This window comes from Rattus norvegicus, chromosome 1, assembly GCF_036323735.1.
Source record: "Rattus norvegicus strain BN/NHsdMcwi chromosome 1, GRCr8, whole genome shotgun sequence".
In the NCBI taxonomy this organism is placed as follows: domain Eukaryota; kingdom Metazoa; phylum Chordata; class Mammalia; order Rodentia; family Muridae; genus Rattus; species Rattus norvegicus.
This window is the reverse complement of record NC_086019.1, coordinates 209,111,812-209,125,213: the sequence shown is the minus strand read 5'-3', so window position 1 is coordinate 209,125,213 and position 13,402 is coordinate 209,111,812. Positions and strand designations below refer to the sequence as shown.

The following is a 13,402-nucleotide window of genomic DNA, read 5'->3' as shown; positions in this document are numbered from 1 at the left end:
TGCCTGGTTTCTGTAGTATTGGAGATGAAGCCAGGCTTCAAGCACACTGGGTAGACTCCCCCAGCCCAGCCATGGGCAGCCTCTCATTCTTGAGTTTGTGATTCTGTTGTCTTAGTGTCACCATAAAGTAGGAAGGAATCTTTAGTATGGTGCCTTTGATTAGATTGGTGCCCTTTTCCTTTTAAGATGCTGCTTGTTAAGTTATGGGGTAAAACTGTTTGTGATCTAGCTTGCTTGTCAAGCTAGTTTACAAAGCCTAAGCACTCAGATTCTACCCTGGAGGCTCAGGACGAACATCAGCTATCAGAGGTGAAATTGAGGATCAGCTTCATACGCAGACTCTTTTTTTTTTTTGGTTCTTTTTTTTTTTTTTTTTCAGAGCTGGGGACCGAACCCAGGGCCTTGCGCTTCATATGCAGACTCTTAAACTTTGCTAGGTGCTTAGCCAAGGCTTGGCGATTGACAGTGCATTTTTCAGAATGCAGTAAGCTGCTGGTGGTGCTGCAGTAAGCTGCAGGTGAAAGCTATGTCACCCGAGTGCCTCACAGACAGAAGCTTAGCTCTTCACATAGAGTTTGTGGGAAGAGTTAGCAGCAGGAGTGGAGTGGGACCTGGGATCCCTGGTTGGGTACAGGGAGGCTGTGGAAGGAGGACTGAGAGAGGAACAGCAGAGGTCTGAAGGGCTGGGAGCTCTCAGAAGGCTGGTTACTTAGAGGGCTTTAGTGTGCCCCTGAGAACTGTGTGGGAGGGCTGTGATGGGCAGGGAGATGGGGCGCGTCCAGACTCTTCCTGGGTTGACAATGGCCCTTTCTTCTTATCTTTCCCATCCATCACTTACGTCTTTTTATGTGTTTTCCGGTAGGCAGTTCTTCTTGTTAGGGAAAACTTCATAAACAAGCATCCAGGGCCTTTCTTTCAAGTTCAGCTAAATTATTTTGTGATCTCGAACACTGGAGCATTTGTGTTTCCTGGGCTGTCAGCAGAATGTCAGGAAATGCTGTAATAAGCTGGCCATACCAGGGCGCACGTGTTCCTCAATGCCAGGAGAACTCTTGAGCAAGACACCTTTCAGTTCTGGTTTTCTACCTGACCTTCCATTCATTCTGGAACATTTCTGACCAACGGCATCCAAAGGTATGCCATATGAAAGCAGAAATGGTGACCTGAAGCCACTGAGGCTGAGGTAGGGGTGTGTGTGTGTGTGTGTGTGTGTGTGTGTGTGTGTGTGTGTGTGTGTGTGTGTGTGTGATCTATGTCTTCTGCATATGTTACAATGCCAATCAGTGTGTCTTGTATTCTCACAGGTTTTGAAGCAGCTCTAGATCTCCCTCAGATGCAATGTCTGGAAATCCATATGTCAGAATGCCATTCTTAAGTGAACTTGGCAGAAAGGCATCCAAAGTGATTCCTTTAGCAGTGCAGGTGCACTCTGCAGGGTGTCAAGTTTGTCTTCAGAGACACTTGTGTGCAGCTCCTCCTGATGAGCAGCCTTGGAAAGTAGTGTCATGGTGTTCAGTATTTGGATGTTGCCTGACATCTGCTGGCCTGTAACCCTGAAGTGGTTCTCAGTTGATGACGAGTGTGAGACTGTGACAAGAATTCTGGGTTTGGTCTTTGTCCTAGTCTATACCTCTTTTCCATTAAGATTCTTCAGAGTGGTAGGAACATCCTTTGTGGGTCACAAGTGAGTCTGAGTGCCCATGTTGTCTCAGGTTGGGGCTGGGCATCAGGAAGTTCAAGGTAACCCCAAGAACTTGGGGATCTCAGTCCCATCCCTTCCCTAGCCTGTAGGGAAGGGAGGGTGACTGAGGCCAGTGATGGCATCAGTCTGCCTGTACTTTAAAACCTCAGTAAAGGGACTGGAGAGATGGCTTAGCTACGGTTAAGAGCACTGACTGCTCTTCCAGAGGTCCTGAGTTCAATTCCCAGCAACCACATGGTGGCTCACAACCATCTGTAATGGCATCTGATGTCCTCTTCTGGTGTGTCCGAACACACCTACAGTGTACTCATACACATTAAATAAATAAATAAACAAACAACAAACAAACAAACCCTCAGAAAGGAAATGGGTGTGGTGATAGCACTTGGGAGGCAGAATGGAGGCTAGGTTGCCAGAGCCCCTACCTGGTGTGGAATGTGTTGAGTAATGTGAGAGAGAATAGGAAGAACTCCTTGTCTCAAAAGCAAAAAAACAAAACAAAACAACAACAACAAAAAACCCAAAAGAAAGCAAAAGAGTAAAAGACAGAGTGAGTAAATATCCAGATGGAGAGGTGGGTACTTCCTCCCACATGCCTTGTTCCTGAGACACACTGATGTGGTAGCTGTGGTCACCCTTGATCATGGCATTTATAGTAGAATGGTGGGCAGATATAAGTCAGCACTCCCCAGAGTTCTTTGGGCTACTCCAGCGTGTGATGCAGACTCAATAAGGGGCCTGCAGGAACCCTCAACATATAGGTCACAACCTTCAGGGGGCTAGGGTATGTAAGGTCTTGTGGGGTGGAGCCCACCTGTGGGATCTGATGCAGTATCTGGGTAGGCCATGTAGAGTCAAATGGAATTGGCAACCCAGACAGTGTGTGCTGGAGAAGTGCTTTGTGTGTGAATACTCCCCCGCTGGTGTGGGAAGTGTTGTGATATGTGGGTGAGAATAGGAAGAAGAACTCCATGTGTTTTCCTGTCTTCACTGGCCAATGAGGCCAGCATTCTGTTATTTTACCAGGGGAATGTAAAAGTTACTCAGGGCCCTGCCTTCAGGTTGGCAGGTTGGCAGCCTGTCAGGCCCAGAGAGCGCAGACACACTTTTACTTCCCACACCTACATGCTGTTTTGTGCTTAATGCTCCATTGCTGACAGCATCACAAGACATGGCCATTGCACTGGGACATGGCAGCAGTTTGTGAGGCACATGCCCGGGGGCCAGTGTCCCACAGGTATAGCAGATGGTTCCTTTGCAAGATAGGATGTCACAGGGTACTCAGACGGCTCATCTAAAGATTGGGCTGTCGGGTAGGAGAAACAGTTGTGGTTATTCTGTGGGGAGACTTAAATACATGTGGTAGTGCTGTAGGTGATATTCTATATGGAAACAGCGTGCGTCTGGAGTGCACTGTCTCACCCCTCACTCCCACAGACCTGTGTACTTCAATCAGCCTAAAAGGCTAAGCTAGAAGCCAGTGCTGGCCATTCAGTCTGTGGTTTGTGGTAAGGTGACCAGAGGAGGAGCTTCTTCTCAGACTGTGGACACTGGCTGTATTGTGCATGTGATGGCTAAGAATATTCAACTTTTGATACCAAATATAACTCACTTTAAGCTTATGGTAGTTTGCTGTTCTATAGTAGATAATATTCCATTCTGTCCCTAGTGCTAGAAGAGAGCTTTAAAAAGACAGATACTGGGTTGGGGATTTAGCTCAGTGGTAGAGCACTTGCCTAGGAAGCGCAAGGCCCTGGGTTCGGTCCCCAGCTCCCAAAAAAAAAAGAACCAAAAAAAAAAAAAAAAAAAAAAAAAAAAAAAAAAAAAAAGACAGATACTGCAAATCAAGAGGAATTATGCTGGCATTCAAATGAAATTAGCACATCAAGTGCTTGGTTTTAGCAGTAGTGAGGCAGCCAGGCATGATGCTGGTGCATGCCTGTGATCCCAGCACTCGGATGGAGGTAGGAGGATCAGGAGTTCAAGGTCATCCTCTGCTATGAAGTGAGTTTGATACCAGCTTGTCCTGTGTGTGCCATTTGTCTCAAACAAAACATACACAAAAGGAAAGGAAAGAGGGAGAAAGAGGGTAAGGCGACTGTCTAGGTGCTGGGCTGTGGGACTAAACCATTGGCCTTGGAGCTGAACCAGTGCAGAATACCCTTGCTCACATATGTATGAACACTTATGACTACACGTGGCTTTTAACTTTTTCATCAAAACATAACAAGCCTTTTCTGTAGGTTATAACTGTATTGGAGAGTGACAGACAGTAAAGTTGATGTCTTCAGTGCTCTGTGATTCATGGCAGTGGCATTGACAGAGCACATGTTCTCTGACTTTGCTCAAGTTCTAATTGTGTGGCATAGTAGAGTGAGTATCATTTTGGTAATGTTTGAAGTATGATTTCTGTTGTCATCAGAGAAGCTGAGCTACACATACATGGCCTTTCAAAATCACTGCATTGCTGTAGCTATGCTGGGAGATGCATGGGAATTAGCTGAGGATGACTGCACACATCCCACATGCTGGCCCACAACAGTCACACTAGCTCCTTGTTAACCACAGTGCCCTCAGGGACAATACAAGAAGAAAGATGTTGGCTCATCAGGGGTGACCACTTGCCAGGAGTGAGGAAATGTCCCAGCTGCCTAGCCCAGACTGTTGGTTAGCCATAGATAGGCCAAGGCCACACCAGGGCATTCAGTTCAGGGCTGACCTCCCACAGAGTTGTTTCAGGTTAGGAGTCCAGAACATGCTCTCCTTAGCTGCTGAGCCAGAAATTGAGAAAGGAGTGTGTTCAGCCCTGACCCTGTGTTTGAAACTGCTTCCTGGCTCTTCCAGGTCTGACTGGCTGTTTTGCTTCTTGTCTTTTGTTTGTAGCTAGCTATCTGAGCTTGAGTCCATATGTGTATGAATGCTTGCTTGTATGTATGTAAATGCACAGCTTGCATGCCTGGTGCCCTCAGAGGCCAGGAGAGGGTACCAGATCCCTTGGAAGTGTTTCTAGGACAGCTATAAATCATTGTGTGGGTGAGTGCTGAGAACTGACCCCAGGTTCCCTGAAAGCAGCTAGTGCTCTTAACTGCTTAGCCATCTCTCTAGCCCCCATATTCAGGTTTTGATGGGTCAGTTTAGGCCCTAGGAGACTCCTTAGCATGCAGCCAGGATAGAGCCAGCTCCAGAAGACAACCCAGGCCTGTGGCCATTGATGGGCCAGTGACTGGTGCTGGTTGAGAGGAGAGGCTGAGATCCTTGGTATCAAACCTTGAGAACAGTTTGTGAGCTGTGAAACCCTGAATCCAAGCTGTTCTTGAAGACTTTTTTAGCACAGATCAATCATAGCAAGTTCAGGGTAGAGATCCAGGACTATTCCCCAAATAACAGCAACTGGTACCACATGTGTCAGGAGACTCTTATTTGGAAAAAAGCGGCCACTGCCACAAAGAAGGTGACTTGAATGACATCAGTGGCTTCATCTCCATGAATGACAGTCAGCCATTGTATCTCTAGCCAGTTACCTGGGTCCCTCCAGGAGTCACAGAGCCACACGAAGGGGCGATTGACCTCCTGTCAAGCTAATGGACCAGCAGTTCCACTGCCCGGCAGTCAAGTGGCACATGTGTGTCATTCTCATGGGATCGGGCAGTCTTGGAACCTGAGTAGAATGAAGAATCTTCACATGTATTCTGAAGGTAAATGAGTATGAAGGAGAAACTGTGTGATGTGCCTGAGATCAGAAAGGCCTTTCCCAACATGGATGGGTAGTGAGCTACCTAGGGAAGCTTTCCAAACGAGCCAGGTGCGACTGTCAGAAGTGTTGACTCAGGAGGGTGAGGCCTAGGAGTTTGCAGGTAGCTTTTCTGCATAGGGCATCTCTACTCTGTAGGTCATGTCCTGTTACCTGAAACCTGGGGTTGGTGTGGTCTGCTGAAACCAGAGTCCATCCAGATGGTATCATGTTTCTACCAGGCAGCATCTCCTTTGACGGTGGTATCTCTTGTGCCCTCACCATCACTTGGGCATTGCACACTGGCTAAGCAGACATTCTGTTATGGAACTGAGCTTCTGCCTGCTGGGACACTTAGGCCAGCAGGAAGGTACACAGAACAGGGACTAGGAGGCTGGCTTTGCTAGCACACAGCAGGGGAAGTTGAGGAAGAGCTCTGTAGGAAGTGCCCGAATTTTGAACTGTAGGGTGGCAGAGCTGCTCTGGAGTGGGTAGATTTGTGAATCTGAGGCAGAGGACCAATAGGAGGTGATGTTCAGAAGGGGGCAACGACAGTTTGAGGAATGTGGGCTTTCCTGTGGGCAGCTTGCTGGCTGTGAGGCAGGGATTACAGGTGAAGCCACCGTTGCTCTGTACTTGGAGGGCTCATGCTACCTGGCAGTGAGTAGTGAGGGACTGGTTGGTGCCATGCTTACTAGGTTCATGTTCCATGGCATCGAGGTGTTTGACAGAAGCCATCTAGGAAAGGCTATGGCAAGCAAGTGAGTTTCCTGGAGATTGCCCACAGTTTTGCAAGGCTGCAGTGGGTGCACTCTAGGAGGCACAGCCCCAGAGACTTTGTCCCAGGATTGCTTCTTGCAGTTGATAATGATTCCTGGGCATTAGCTCACCCTATTGGACTTTCTTGCAGATCAACCTTCATGTGAATTTTCATGATCTAATGCTGTTTAGATGAATTAATGACTTTATAGAACTCAAACAATTTTAGGAAGAAAGTTTAAGGAAGTGGTTTTAGTTGTTTTGCCAGAAAGATAAAATGAAGTTAGAATCCAGACTAGAATGTGCCCTCCTCATAGAACAGTAAGTAAAGGTTGCATAATAAAGAGTGCTACGAGTTTTCATTAACTACACTAAGAAGAGAAATAGGCTTGGGACAGATTTGTGATCAAGGAAAAACAATCATTCTAGGTCAGATCCAAGGATGACGCCACAAGTGTGCACTATGATAAAAAGAGGCCATGTGAAACTGTTGCTTTGAACTTATAATGAATGAATGAAGCCCTGCTTTGAACTTACTATGGACATCCTTCTGTTACTTTCCTTTTGTGTAACATTTATCTATGAGATAATTTTATAAAGAAATTTTGTCTAAAAAGATTAAGAGGAAAAATAAAGTTTGGCTGTTGGGGCTCTGCCCCATCTGCCAAATGTATATATGTCTATCTGTCTGTATGTATGCACACTTAAGAGTTCAGAGTTTCTCACTGGGCACTAGTTAAGTTTTGTTCTATCAGTAGTGCTGACCCAGTCAATGGCCCACGGTTGTCAGTGGGGGCAGAGGTAGGGGTGTGTGTGTGTGAATCGGCTGCTATCAACACGACCCCAATTATAATGCCATACCCTGCTAGTTCCTGTTACCCGGATGCTGGACTAGGCTTTTATCAGGTGTTACTGCTTCTCATCAGAACAAAGGAGCTTTGGTGTTGACCTTATGCCACAGGGCCTTTGTGAAGGAACCTAAGTAAAATCTAACTCTCAGGTTTTGTTTGTTTCAGAAAAACAGAAGACAGATTTGAAAGAAGGAAGAAGGGGTACCCAGGGAATTAGGCAGCTCTGTAGTGGACCAAACAGACATGGTGGCTTGATGAAACAGGCTCTGGGAAGTAGATGGTTCCAGGAGATATGTATAGGAGGTACAGTCAGCCGTAGGAGTCCCCAGTAGCAGGTGATGTAGGGAGTGGAAGGGGGTGGCATGCTGTCTGGGCATCTGACCTGTATGACTGGGTACTGATGTTTACTGGCTTAGGAGCTGGAGGCAGGGCAGGAAGAAGTGATGATCCTAGTGTGAGAGTGTATGGAGCCTTATGAGATACCCAAATAGAGACAGGCACAGATGGGCATAGGGCAGGAGGTAGGACAAGCAGATACAACCCAGGGTCACCCATATTTTAAAGTGGTAAAGCAGGAAATGGGGTGCATGGGTGGCTTCTAACAGCCCTTGCTCTTCTAGCAGGCCGGATGAGGAGGGAATGGAAGCTAGCTTCTACCCTCAGTGGAGGCTGTGTTGTCTTGAACTCTTCTGGGGAGGAAGTGGGGCTGAAACCAGGCTGCACAGATGTGAGGACAGGAGTAGGGCTCGCAGGCCAGGGAGGAGTGTGGGCCATCCCTGAGCAAGTTGGTCTCAAGTGGCCAGTTCCTACTGCCATGCAACTGAGCTTCCACCTTGTTCACAATTAAAATAGAAGATTTTACTTTACATATTATTTGTGTATGTGTATGTGTATGTGTATGTGACTTTCCGGAGTCAGTTTTATCCTTCCACAGACTGTTGGGCTTGTGCAGCAAGTGCCATTACCCACAAGCCATCTTGTTGGCCCCCCCTCTTTTTCTAGTTTTAATGTTTAATAATCCATCCTCATGAAGTGATATAAATGGTCACTTTTAGTACCTTCACTGTCTACAGTGAAGTAGGTCACAGCACTAACAGTTCAAAAGTATTTTTCTGTAGTTGATCTGTATAAAGAAGAGGCGTTCATTTGCTTTTAGCAAATCCAGCCTTCCTGAAAGACATCCTAACTAACTCATCAGCTCTCTGTAGGGCTAGGTGCTTCTTCTCCCACTGAGGCCAAACATGACAGCCAAGTTAGGGGAATGGATTCCACAGACAGGCAACAGCTTTAGGGATTGACACCCCCCACATGCTACCCCCCTCCCCCCCCAACAGCTCCAGTTGTTTGGGACCCACATGATGACCAAGCTGCACATCTACTACACATGTCGGGGTTTGTGTGTATCTTTTCAGACAGGTCCTCTCCATAGCCTAGGCTGGTCTCAAGCTGGTGATCCTCCCTGCTTTTGCCTCCCAAGGGCTGGGATCACAGCAGTGCAGTGCTATACCCAGTGTTTGTGTTTTAACCTGCTACTAATAGATAGTGTTCAGCTCCTGACAAGCTGTTGCTTCTGTGCTCTTGAGGCTCTGGGTGGGTCCCAAGAGGCTGTGACTCATGGGTAAGTTTGTCCCACCCTCCAGTCCTTTTCTTCCATAGTTTGTGTTAGTGTGGACAGTGGGGGAGAGGTGAGTGCTGGTGTGACAAGGTACATCCCACCCACATTGCTGTCTTCATTTCAGATCCAAGTCAGGCAGCTTGTGTGACTGTAAGTGGCCTCAGTTGTGTGAGTCGGCTTTTATGTTGAGACTCATTTTACTGTTCCTGCTTTTCTTTATACTCTGTCCTAAAAAAACAACAAAAAAGTGCTTTTTTTTTTTTTTTTTTTTTTTTTTGGCCTTTGGTGAAGTTCCCTTCTCTCCAGCTTGGATTTTTGTTTTGTTTTGTTTTGTTTTAATTGCATGATGCAGATGAAGACCCTTGCTTTTCCCACAGTGTTTCTGCTACTGTGTCTGGCTTATTTCAGCAGCACAGTATCCTCAGGCTATCCTTGTGTGTGGTACACCTTTTTTTTTTTAAAGATTTATTTTGTGTATGTGAGTACATTGTCACTGTCCTCAGACACACCAGAAGAGGGCATCAGATCCCATTACAGATGATCCTGAGCCACCATGTGGGTGCTGGGAATTGAACTCAGGACCTCTAGAAGAGCAGCCAGTGCTCTTAATGGCTGAATCATCTCTCCAGCCCACAACTACTTTTTAAATCTGGAATAATCATGGATGTTTTTAGTGCAATAACAAAATAAAATTTAAACACTAAAAGGAGTGCCATTGATGGTGCTGGCAGAGTATGGGGTGCAGAACATCACACAAGTGTGGAAGGGGTCAAGCCAAGCATTGTGGACCAAATTTGCTAATTTTAGTGGTTTATATTATTTTAGGAGGGGTTAATTTTTATGTGAATGAGTGTTCCCCCTACATGTATGTATGTATACATGTATGTCCTGATGCCCATGAAGGTCAGAAGAAGGCATCAGATAGAATTTTGGATGGTTGTCAGCTGCCAAATAATTGTTGCACATTCTCTCCTGCTCCAGAGTTAGATTTTAAATGAATATCCAGAATTCTCAGTGATTATGTTCTCTATTAAATATGGCCACATCAGTTAATAGCCTAGGCTTGCAGAATCCCTAGGCATGGCACCTTGAGTGACGACTGCACAGTCTCAACCTACATATAGCCTTGGTGCCTGCTCTTCTTTTTCATCCACTGTAACTGGGTCTGGAGAGAGAGCAAAGCAGTTAAGAGTACTTGCTGTGCTTATTAGAGTTCTCGGGGTCAGTAACTAGCACCGACAAGGCAACTGACAACTGTTTTTAATTCCTGTTCCAGGGACTCTAATGGCCTTTCCTGGCTCAGCCATGTCCTCTGTCTCCCTGGAGCTGCTCCCTAGAGACAGCTCTTTCAACTGTTGGCTGTCTTCACCCACAGCCTTGGGGCACAGACAATGTTGCAGGGCCAGCCTGATGAAACCAGGTGCCTGGTAGTCAGTTGGCTGATGGCAGTGGTTCTTTGTGGCTGGGATTTGAACACATGGCCTTTTTGTTTGTTTGCTTTGTTTGATTTTGTTTTAAAGCAGGGAAGCCCTGTGTCCTGAAACTTGCTCTATAGACCAGGCTGCTCTTGAACTCAGTGTCCACCTGGCTGGATCAAACATGTGCCTGTATTTTAAAATTGCCTACCACCCTTTATACTTTGAATGACTGATTGGTTTTAAAAGGCCCAGAGAAACAGCAGGTGGATTACTGCTGAGCACTTTTGCAAGGGTTTGTCTCCATTGAGAAACCAGCAAGAGCTTGTGGACACAGGGCTATATTCAGCTTGTCTCTGGTGTCCTGAACACTTATAGACAGTGTGAGAAGTACCCCGGGGCAGCACCGTGGGATAGCCAGCCCTCCCCCCCCCCCCCCCCCCGCCCCCAGGAGCTCTCCTCATCTCTGCAAAAGGTTTTGGTCTTGTGAAAAATCAATTTTTTTTGGAAGATAATTTTGTAATTATATTTATATACAGAAAACTTAAGTGTACATTTAACCCAATTTAGTGGCGAGTTCTTTAGCCTTTGCCTTTTCCAGCTTGGCAATGCAAGCCACAGACTTAGGACCCAGGACGTTGCCTCCCCAGTGGCAGCGGATCTCGTCATATCTGTCATTATAATTGGTCCTAATAGCTTCCACCAGCTTAGCCAGAGCACCCTTGTCTTCCGAGTTAACCTGTATGAAGGCAACAGTGGTGCACGTCTTCCTGTGGACCAGGCGCCCCAGCCTGGCCTTTCCCTTGATGATGCAGTAGGGCACCCCCATCTTTCGACAAAGGGCAGGCAGGAAAACCACCAGCTCAATGGGGTCTACATCATGGGCAATCACCACCAGCTGAGCCTTCTTGTTCTCCACCAAGGTGGTGACTGTATTGACTCCTGCTCAAAGGACAGGTGGCCTCTTAGTTGGGACATCCCCTTTGCCAGCAGCTTTCTTCTCAGCGTGGGCCAGCAGCCTTTGCTTCTTCTCCTGCTTTGTCTCTGGCCTGTACTTGTGGGCAAGCTTAAGCAGCTGAGTCGCTGTTTGCCTGTCCAGGGCCTGGGTGAACTGGTTGATGGCAGGAGGTACTTTGAGCCGCTTATAGAGGATGGCTCTTTGCCGCTGCAACCTGATGTATCAGGGCCATTTGATGAAGCACGTGAGATCTCTTTTGGTCTGGATGTCCTGTCCAGTGCCGAAGTTCTTAGGCCTTTTCTCAAAGGATTGACCACCTTTTTGACCTCTTGTTTCTTGACCACGGTGGGGGCCGGGGCCACCTTCTTCCCCTTGGCCTTCTTTCCTTTGGGCATCTTGCTCAGCTGGAGGAGATGAAAAATCAATTTTTAAGGTTTGCCTTTGGGCACACTTTCTGCCTAGAAGACTAACCTTGAAATGCCCCAGAGAAAGGAGGTTAGACCAGGCCAGGCTGTAGGGTTTTTTGGTTTTGTTTTTTGTTTTGATACAGGGTTTCTCTGTGTAGCCCTGGCTGTCCTGGAACTCACTCTATAGACCATGTTGGCCTTGAACTCATAGGCATCTCTACTTGTCACTGCCTCCTGAGTGCTGGGATTAATGCCAGGCACCTTGTAGGTTTATTCTTTGCTGCCTCCAGTGGTGCTAAGTCATGTGTTCAAGTCATTAACAGTGCCTTTACCTACTCTATTCCTGATCCTCTGAGGTTGCTGACGATGTGGGCTTGGCTTGCACCATGCCTACTAGTCATAACTGGGACACAGGAGAGGGAAGGTTGCTGGACTAGATGAAAGGTCTGGGTTATTAGGGAAGCCTGGAGACAGGCCAGCCAATCTCCATTTCTTTGGCGGATCAGAGACACCTTCTAATGCATTCTGCTGGAGGGAGACTCTTGGGGGCTTTTCTCAGATTTCTGTTTGCATGTGAATGCATTCAATCTTTCTTATGCTTGTCACTGTAGGAGTTTGCTGCACTCACGAAGGAACTCAATGTGTGTCGGGAGCAGCTTCTGGAGAGAGAGGAAGAAATTGCTGAGCTGAAGGCAGAGAGGAACAACACTAGGGTGAGTCACTTATGCCCTTCCCACTCTGCAGAGGGGCCAACAGCCCATTGGGCACCTTTGGGACCTTAGCAGATTTTAATTCAGCCTATGGGGCTTCTGTGCTTGTACTGAGTTGACTTTAACTTCCCTTGCCTATGAGGCAAGCACTTTACAGCCTGCTGGGCTCTGTTGCAGCTGCTGTTGGAGCACCTAGAGTGCCTTGTCTCCAGGCACGAGCGCTCTCTACGTATGACAGTGGTGAAGAGGCAGGCACAGTCACCTGCGGGCGTGTCCAGTGAGGTGGAGGTTCTGAAAGCCCTGAAGTCACTGTTTGAGCACCACAAAGCCTTGGATGAGAAGGTACCGTCACCACACGGACATCTGTATATGCCCTGTTGGGAGTTTCATTGGCATTGTGATGCTTTGCAACTTCTGGGGCTCCTACAGAAAGCTTTTCTCTGTTAGAAGGCACTGGCGCATGGGCTGATGAGCATCTTTGACTTGAGTGTCTTAAAATTTTTATATCAGTGTGCTAATAAGAATTCGGGCCTAGTATGATTCCTAAAGCCTATAATCCTAGCCCTTGAGAGGTAAGGAGGCTTGCTGAGAGATTGAAGCCTGCTTGGCTACATAGATTAGTAGAAGTTTCTATCTCAACTTTTTTCTCCCCTCCCAAAAAAGAAAATAATTAGTGGTCTGGCTTATTTAGGGACAAAATTTTGTCAGATTAAAAGTATACACACCTATAGTCCCTGTACTTAAGAGACTGGGGCAGCCGGGGTTCCCAGGGTCCAGTCAGCCTAGCTCAAAAGTGGAGGTAGAGGGGGCTGGAGAGATGGCTCAGCGGTTAAGCACCGACTGCTCTTCCAGAGGTCCTGAGTTCAATCCCCAGCAACCACATGGTGGCTCACAACCATCTGTAAAGAGATCCGATGCCCTCTTCTGGTGTGTCTGAAGACAGCTACAGTGTACTTATATATAATAAATGAATAAATCTTAAAAAAAAAAGTGGAGGTAGAGTGCCAGTATACTGTGTTTTGCTAATGCTGTGTTGCATTGGGCACACAGTGGGAATCCAAGTGCACACTCAGCCCTTCTCTTGCAGGTACGAGAGCGATTACGAGTAGCTCTGGAGAGATGCAGCTTGTTAGAAGAGGAGCTAGGTGCCACCCACAAAGAGGTAAGCTTGGGTTCTGTCACGGGATGGAGCTATAGGGGTTGTTGATTCTCGTTACTTATATTTACCAGTATAAGACAATAATAGACACCACCA

General features: G+C 47.0%; 1 protein-coding gene and 1 pseudogene across 18 annotated transcripts in view; one reads left to right on the top strand and one right to left on the bottom strand.

Annotated features, from left to right (window-relative positions):
- The window catches only part of Ppfia1 (PTPRF interacting protein alpha 1), a 77,133-nt gene that overhangs the window by 22,527 nt on the left and 41,204 nt on the right, over positions 1–13,402 (top strand). For all 18 annotated transcript variants that reach the window (NM_001106320.2, XM_006230723.5, XM_006230722.5 and 15 more), the window contains 3 exons: positions 12,049–12,150; positions 12,325–12,489; positions 13,235–13,309. In NM_001106320.2, the coding sequence (NP_001099790.2) occupies positions 12,049–12,150; positions 12,325–12,489; positions 13,235–13,309 (342 nt within the window). The remainder of the gene's footprint in view (positions 1–12,048; positions 12,151–12,324; positions 12,490–13,234; positions 13,310–13,402) is intronic.
- LOC108349676 (60S ribosomal protein L7a pseudogene) lies at positions 10,629–11,425 on the bottom strand (annotated as a pseudogene).